The following is an 8,538-nucleotide window of genomic DNA, read 5'->3' as shown; positions in this document are numbered from 1 at the left end:
ACTAAAAAAAGAAACTTACTAAAAAGAGTTATAGTAAAACACCCACCTTATGAAACCATACTACAGAAAAACATTACTGGCCAAGTATTTTTAAAAGAAAATCCAATGCTTATGTTACGACCGTCAAGAAAATTAGCTAAAATATAATATTATTATATATCAAACCAAAAAAATCGCAATAGGTGAGGGAAACCTAAAAATTTTAAGAAAAAAACCTACTTCAGAGAGGTTTTCAGAGGAAAAACTCTCTGAAGTAGGTTTTTTTCTTCACAGGTACCTGTGAAGTATCCTCTTTCCAACAAAAAAATAATCATCAAAATCGGTTCACAAACTGCGAAGTTATCCGCAAACAAACATTTAAAAAAATATTATAATATACGATCAAATTGAGACACCTCATCCTTTTCTGAAGTCAGTTAATAAAATAGATATCAATCAAAACAAACACCAATATTCTATGATGTAGGGCAGCATGCTAGGGTTGTCGCCGGCGAGAAACCAGGCGGGGTATATAAGTGAGTGTCGGTCGGGCGCGCGATTCAGTCCGCCAACCTCCACAGCACAGGCCGCAAAGGCCGCGCGACATCTCTCTCTACACTCCTTACCCTGTCTCCATGAGGTAAGCGCTTGCGAAGTGACAGTGAAAGTTACGATATTATTCGTGGTGTTCAAATTAAGAATTATCGTAACTTTTATACTTTAATTTTTTTTTGTAATAAGTGTTTTTGTTTATACAAGATAGATTGATAAAACTAGCGTTTAGTAGAGTGTTATGAATTTGATAAAACAATATACATGATGCATCGTCGTCTGTTTGTCCAAATAATTATAATAATTAGACTTCGAGGTCGAAATATTGCTGAAAAATTGCTGTCACGATGTCCAATTGTATTTTTTTTATTGCGAATGTATAAGAAAAAACTCAGATTGTGTGAAGATAGTTTTTGTTTAGAAATACGTAACAAAAATATTCAAACTCTCTCGAGTCTAAGTAATATTTAATAGAGATATGATTTGATAGAGATATGATTTTAAAGTTTGATAAAAGCTGTGCGTCTAGATAACTGCTGGCTGTATTTAAATCGAACTTTTTTATTTAATTTTAAATAAAAGTTTTCATGTTACCGCAGATCGAATAAAAAGTTGTTAGAGCTCTATGAATAACAAAGTGAGGCTGTTTTATCATTCATGTGTGCGTCAAACTACGCTACTTTTTTTTTTAAACGGGCAAAAGGCCCACCGCACATTCCCCCACTGCAACTCCTGTGTCGCCAGGATCAACAGTGGTAACCAACCACGAAAACCCTTTGATATGATCTCAGGGATGCCCGAGGGAGAACCTAAATCTGTCTCGGGACCCGCAACGAAATTAATCAGAAGAAATTTAGGAGAAGTAGGAGATATAATATAACGACGCTGCTGCATCCATCACGTAATTAAATATAAAGCAAAGTAGCGAGTTTAATGCATGTGTACGCGCGTAAATAAGTGGATTCAGTTAGAACAAAGACCATGCGCAATCTTGGTTTTTTATTTGATCTGAGATTAAGTCGAACAATGTGTAAAGTAACATATTTTAATCTTATATTTAAATCTGTAAATGTATATATTTAATCAGCAACTATTTAGTTATCTATAGGAGACTTTTGAATGAAAGTATCAGGAAGGCGGGATTTCGCAAAAATAAATAGACAGCAATAGATAAAACTAGATGACACTTGCCACTCCGTTGCACCAAAATTCGTTTATCACGAAGGAACCGTACATTTTTCCGGGATAAAAAGTATCATATGTCCTTTCTCGGGACTCAAAGTATCACCATACCAAATTTCAGCAAAATCGGTTAAACTAGATGACGCTCGCCACTCCGTTGCACCAAAATTAGTTTATCGCTAAGGAACCGTACATTTTTCCGGGATGAAAAGTATCTCCATACCTTTAAAAAAAAACGGTTAAGCGGTCTCAGCGTGAAGAGGTAACGGACAGACAGCCATACACCCTTTGTATTAATAATAATATTATTAGTATGGATATAAATTAAAATTTTCTCAAAAAAAAGTATTTAATAATATGAAAACAAGTATCAGTTAAAATGCGTACCTGGCCGTTGTTAAATTTCGGGGAAACGTAAATTTGAATTCCGGATATATTTTAACCCTGACATTGAATTTATTTTCTAGGAACTGAAAGCATATAAAACTTTTGAACTCATTCATCATCATCCAGCTTTCACCGTGAGAACGTTTTTATCCGACAACGTTAAAGATAATTAATCATTACACATTAAATTAATCATCGTTACACTGTATTCAGTCTATCTTAGATGCTGTAAATGTTGTAACGTTCCACGGTAACGCCTAAACTACACAGAAAATATCCTGGCCTTGTGACTTTCGCGGTGGTGTTTACGGTATACGGTGCGAGTATTCTACAAAAATATTTTGATTTATTTTAACTTTTTAATTTTACACGAGGCGCGCTATAACATTTAAGGCTTAGGGAAAACCTTTTTTTTACCGCTATAATATTTAATGAACAGAAAATGCACACTCGGAAAGCCTGAAAGTCCCAGATTAAAAATTATCGACCCGATAAACTTCGGCTTTATCTTATATTCTTAATCCTTTTATGAGGTTCCATACCCAAAGGGTAAAAACGGGACCCTATTACTGAGACTTCGATGTCTGTCTGTCTGTCTGTCTCCAGGCTGTATCTCAAGAACCGCTATAGCTGGACTTCTAAATCTGTTGCCGCTATAACAACAAATACTAAAAACAAAATAAAATAAATATTTGAGAGCTGTCCCATACAACAAACGTGTTTTTTTTTTTTTTTGCTCGTATTCCATAATGGCAACAGTATTTCAACAGCACTTGAAATACTTATTCACAAAATCCTTAATTATGTTTATTAATAATAAAATTCAAATAAAATAAATTATTAAGCCCATACAAAAAACATTACTTTTTCGCACTTTAACGGTACGGAACCTTTCGTGCGCGAGTCTGACTCGCACTTGGCCGATTATTTTAATAATTGCAAATAATGCAATTATTAAAATAATCGGCCAAAAGTGAGTGTGTGTGTGTAATTAGAAATTAGAATTTTAATAATATTAGATGACGCCCGCAACTCCGTTGCGCCAAAATTTGTTTGTTGCGCGGGAACCGTACATTTATCCTATGTCCTTTTCCGGAGCTGAAAGTATTTCCATACCAAATTTCAGCAAAATTGGTTAAGCGGTTTGGGCGTGAAGTAACAGACAGACCATCACTTTCGTATTTATTATATTAGTATGGATAGAATAATAACTAAAGCTTTTTAACCGACTTCAAAATAAGTAAGTTATCATTTCGACCTAATATACTATATACAATTCGAGTATGTAATTTGTAAATATTTTACTATCGTTAAGTAATTCATTTTTATTAATTTTGTCATATTTCTTGTTTGTTAACCATAATAATCGAATTAAAAAGTCAGAAAATCGACTTACAAATACATAAAAAGAAAAGTAAAACGAAAGCTACATTAAATTGTTTATTGAGTGAGCAACGATAAACTCTTTATGTAGAAACTAATGAAGGAATAAAGGAAACTGAAAGGATTGCGCCTTTTAATAAGTCCTTTTTAAAGGTTATTGCAAATAATTTTCCAGTGGACACGTGCACCACCTTTTTTGAATTTTGTGCTCTACATCAGGGGTTCTCAAACTTATTTTGTCTACTGCCCACTTTGAGAAAAAAATATTTGCGCCCACATGGTTTCAATTTTAAATGCATCCAGATGAAAATTCCAAATCACCCCCAAGCCTTTACACATCGTCCCCATTTTTTTCTGGGTCCCACACCCTTTAGACCTTCAGCGCCCACAAAGGGGCGTTATCGGCCTCTTTCGGAAAGGCTGCTTTACATTAAAAACTATATCGTAATGTAAAGGATTTTAATATTCCTATAACTAATATTGCAAGAAATGGGCCAACAAAACACCAGAGGCGTGGTTATAGTTACAGTTATGGTCAAAGTTATGGTTATAGTTAAAGCTAACTTTAACCACAGAATTTGACAGATGACAGCTGGTCCGACAAGGCTTTAAATGAAGGTGGGCAGGGGCGTAGCTGGTAAAGGAGAACTGTCACAAATGACTTTTTGTATGATGACAGCGTTAGTTCCTTTTTTCGCCACGTTCATTTAAAGCCTTGTCGAGCTCAAGGTTATCGTTAAATATGGCGTCCGTTATAGACTTTAACCAAAGATTTTACATTTTGGATTGTTATAGTTAAAGTCAGTTGGTGCAACTCACCCTTAGTTAAAACAGTTGAAATGATTAAGAGGATTCCACACCGCCATTTTTTCCATACAAACGTTGTCCCCTGTTTCCTCCCTGGATAATGCTAGTAGAGTTATAATTTTTTTCCTGAATATCTACGGCCACTAATACAATGTCCCTATGTTTTCTTTTTTTTCATAATTTAATTATTAAATAAGATATGAACGTTCAAAAACCTAAAAAAAATGGCCAGATTTTCCGCTGTGTTCAAACGTCCAGAAAACAGATTTGGCTAGATTATACAAAAAAAGCAAAACATAGGAACACAGCTCAAGCCTTTTTTTAATCTTTAATGAAAAAAGTACTTAAATCGGTTAAGTTTTGGAGAAGGAATCAGGGAACAACGAATCGTTGATTTTCTGGATTTTCTGCAGTTGTCTCTATCGCGTTCTGCGGTATAGGCTTGAGGTAAGGGAGACAGCTATAGATATTACACGTACTTTTTTTCATTTCTCTAGCCCCTGGTGTATCCTCTTAAGACCTACTTTGAGACCTGTCATACACAGACACGGGAAACTTTTCGGTTTTCACATATTATACTTTCTTCGTAAAATAAATTGCTATGGAAAAAAGAATGCTGAGAATTAAAAAAAACGATTTTGAAAATAAGTACTATATTTCTATACTTTTTTTTTAAGTGGATGAAGTAGCTAACTAACAATTTCAAAATTTTCGTTTTTTTTTTTGCATAAGTCAAGGCTTTAAAATGCCGGGAAAATGATTTGAATTAAAAATAATCGGCCAAGTGCGAGTTGGACTCGCGCACGAAGGATTCCGTACCATAAAACAAGTTTTTGTTCCTACAAAAAATTGTTTTTTGTATGAACCTTAAATATTTATTTGATATAAATTTTATTATTATTAAAAAATAAATACAATTGAGTATTTTGTGAAAATTTCAAGGGCCTATCTATTGTCATCATTTATATCGAACAAAAAATGGCAAAAAAATCACGTTTGTTGTATGGGATATTTTTTTTACCCCTTAAATATTTAATTTATTTTGTTCTCAGTAGTTACAACGGCAACAAAACATAATCTGCGAAAATTTCATCTCTCTAGCAGCTATTACCGTTGAGTTACAGCCTGGAGACAGACAGACGGACAGACAGACATCGAAGACTTAGTAATAGGGTCCCGTTTTTACCCTTTGGGTACGGAACCCTAAAAAGGAGGATTTTATAATGATGAGGTAGGTAAGTTACAAGGTTTGTCTAAACTATGAGGGAAAAATGAGTAATTGTCCTTTTGTTATAAATTTTAGTTATCCCCTTCATCTACTAATGTCTTCAATTCTGTTGAAAGTATTTCTCTTATCCGCTTTTAACAGGAGATTGTGTGCTCAATCTTCAGCCATCGACAGATATTACCATACAATGTAAACTATTTCCCATCTACTATCAGACAAGTAGATTCATCAGGCGGATAGCGCACATCTACGTTATTTGGTCGGGTTGTATCTAATATTGGGTCGGTTAAGACGGTTTGACATAACGTGACCAAATTACTATCTGTCATTTTATATAATATCAATTTCTTCGATGGTGTTATGTATAGTGATCAACTTACTTTTTAAATCATTCCGTTTCACTTAATTTGATAATGATCTGAGTGTAAACAAAGAATGTTGATAGACTACTCTAATCTATACTTCTATACTAATATTATAAATGCGAACGTGTGTCTGTCTGGGTGTCTGTTAACTCTTTACGCCCAAGCCGCTGAACCGATAAAAGCTATGGACATAGGATACTTTTTATAAAAATTTTGCGGTTCCCGCGCGATAAACGAATTAAACGATGTCATGGCCTGTATTCACTTTGATTACTGCGAGTGCAGGTGATAAGTGCAAGTGATTAGTGATAAGAAGAAATTAAAGGACTTGCACTAATCAGTCTCTGTCTACACTTGCTTTCCCCTGATTACTAAACACCTGCACTTATTACTAATCAAAGTGAATACAGACCTTTTGACACAACGGAGTTGCAGGCGTCATTTTATAGTCTTAATATTTCAAGCTAAAGAGTTTGTTTCTTGTTTATTTCAAATCTCTCTAATCTCAGGAACTACTGAACCGATTTTTATGAAATTTGACACAGATATAGAGGTAGAGCTGTTATAGTCCACCGGACATAGGTATTTTTGTAGGAAAAGGTACTGTTCCCCCAAAAGTATCTATTTGCGTGGGCAAAGCCGCACGGAAAAAATCAAGCTTTTTGTAGAATTCTCTACAATTTATCGGAAAAAATCAATTCCATCTTTTTGTATCTATTTATAGCGGAACCATTTAACTGAAAGTATGATTCACTATCACAAATAAACGAAATGCGATTGATAATAAACTCGCTGGAATTACAATGTAAAATGTTAAAGGTGACGGGTACGGGGTAGCTCGCACGTATACTGAAATCCATATTAATATTATAAATGCAAAAATGTGTTCATCTGTCTATCTATCTCTCTGCCTGCCGGGCTAGCACGGCCACCGGTAGAAATGCGAAAGTATGGACAAACGGTGGACATAAACTTAAGGTTCGTTCCGATCTTTACCGCGGCTAATCGCGACCGATAAAAATTCAAATAAAATGCCACTTTATGACAGACTATAATATTATTATATGTCATGAAGGAGGATATTATTTGAATTTTTAGGACTCTGTCTGTCATAAAGTGGCATTTTAATTGAATTTTTCGGAACGAAAAAGGATCGGAACTTCACCTTAAGTTTATCTCCACAGTTTGTCTATACTTTCGCATTTCTACTGGTGGCCGTGCTAGCCCGGCTGGTCAGGAAAGGACATAGGATTTTCGTGCGGTTTAGGTGTTATCGACGAATTTTGGCCCAACGGAGTTGCGGGTATCATTTAGTAATGTATAGTTTTAAAGGGATGAAGTCAGAAGTTCATTTATTGCGCATTGATCTGATTGATTGATTGATTGATTTTGATAAAACTTTAACAAGTATAGTAAACGCAGTGTCTACTTACTTCTTACTTATATATAAAATTCTTGTGTCACAATGTTAGTTACCGTACTCCTCTGAAACGGCTTTACTGATTTTTATTTTTTACCAAATTTTATATATGCATATTCAGTAGGTCTGAGAATCGGCTACTTGGTACTATTTATATTGACAAGTGCATTTGTTGAATAAATAATAGTAAATTATTACAACTCGAGACTAACGGTGACCATTGTTTGTGCTACGGGATAGCGATGGACGATGCCATGGTGCCATACTTATTTATTAAACTTCAATAAAATAATATCAGCTAAATACTTTATATGGCAAAACAACATTTGCTGGGACAGCTAGTAATATAAACACGAGGGTCTGTCTATCCCTCTTCTCCATTAACTCGGTATAGCTATTTCGAGTTTTGGCATGGAGATATTTTGTTTGCCCGAGGGGATAGTTTTTAGGATGAAAAAGTATACGGATCGCAATTCGCATTTTTTTTTATCTAGGACTATAATTTTAATCCTTTCAAGCGAAAAAATGTCCTTTTGTCCATGTGCAATAAAACACAAATTTGTTGTAAGAGATGTTTGATTTGTAATGTTACGAAAGAGCTAATACAGGCGATACGGTCGGTAGGTTCAATAATTGTAAGTGGTACACCACATATCCTACTGACTCTAGTTATGTGCTAAAGCATTGAGTTAGTACTCAATAATATACTAGTTGCGTGCGTCATCAAGTCACCTCACCTCGGTTGCTCCAAAATTCTATTATCGTGCGGAAAGGAAAACATTAAAAAGGGTGTAACCGGCGTTGTAAAATCACCATATTATTATGTTTTCATTTAAATTTTGAGGAGGTCACCACTTTTGCGAACATGGTACCAAATTGGAATAATAAATACCCTATACAATAAAACAAAAATATTGAAAATCGGTTCACAAACGGCGGAGTGATCGTTAAACATACAAAAAAAAATATCCACAGCCGAACGTATAGCATCCTCTTTTTTGGAAGTTGGTTAAAATCAGAGTAACTACTTAACTAAGTTATTCGTCTAAATCTCTTCCAAGGAGGATGAATCTCCAGACGCAAAATTTTAATATTTTTGCACCCGAAAACTCGTCCAATCCTAATTTTATTCCCCCTGATAAGCTCTACACACAAGTAAGATTGAATCTCATCTAAAAAACTAAAAATTTAAGCGTCAAATTCTAAGTAGAAGTCAGTGCAGTCAAGGAGTCAAG

At 34.7% G+C, this 8,538-nt stretch overlaps 1 protein-coding gene across 1 annotated transcript in view; it reads left to right on the top strand.

Annotated features, from left to right (window-relative positions):
- The first annotated feature begins 552 nt into the window (after positions 1-552).
- The window catches only part of LOC121738607 (neprilysin-2), a 65,674-nt gene continuing 57,688 nt past the window's right edge, over positions 553-8,538 (top strand). Inside the window, exon 1 of the mRNA XM_042130778.1 lies at positions 553-619. Coding sequence (XP_041986712.1) covers positions 615-619 — 5 coding nt within the window. The 5' untranslated portion in view covers positions 553-614. The remainder of the gene's footprint in view (positions 620-8,538) is intronic.

Source organism: Aricia agestis, chromosome Z (genome assembly GCF_905147365.1).
Source record: "Aricia agestis chromosome Z, ilAriAges1.1, whole genome shotgun sequence".
Classification (NCBI taxonomy): Eukaryota; Metazoa; Arthropoda; class Insecta; order Lepidoptera; family Lycaenidae; genus Aricia; species Aricia agestis.
The sequence above is the reverse complement of the archived record's forward strand: the minus strand, read 5'-3'. Positions and strand labels throughout refer to the sequence as shown.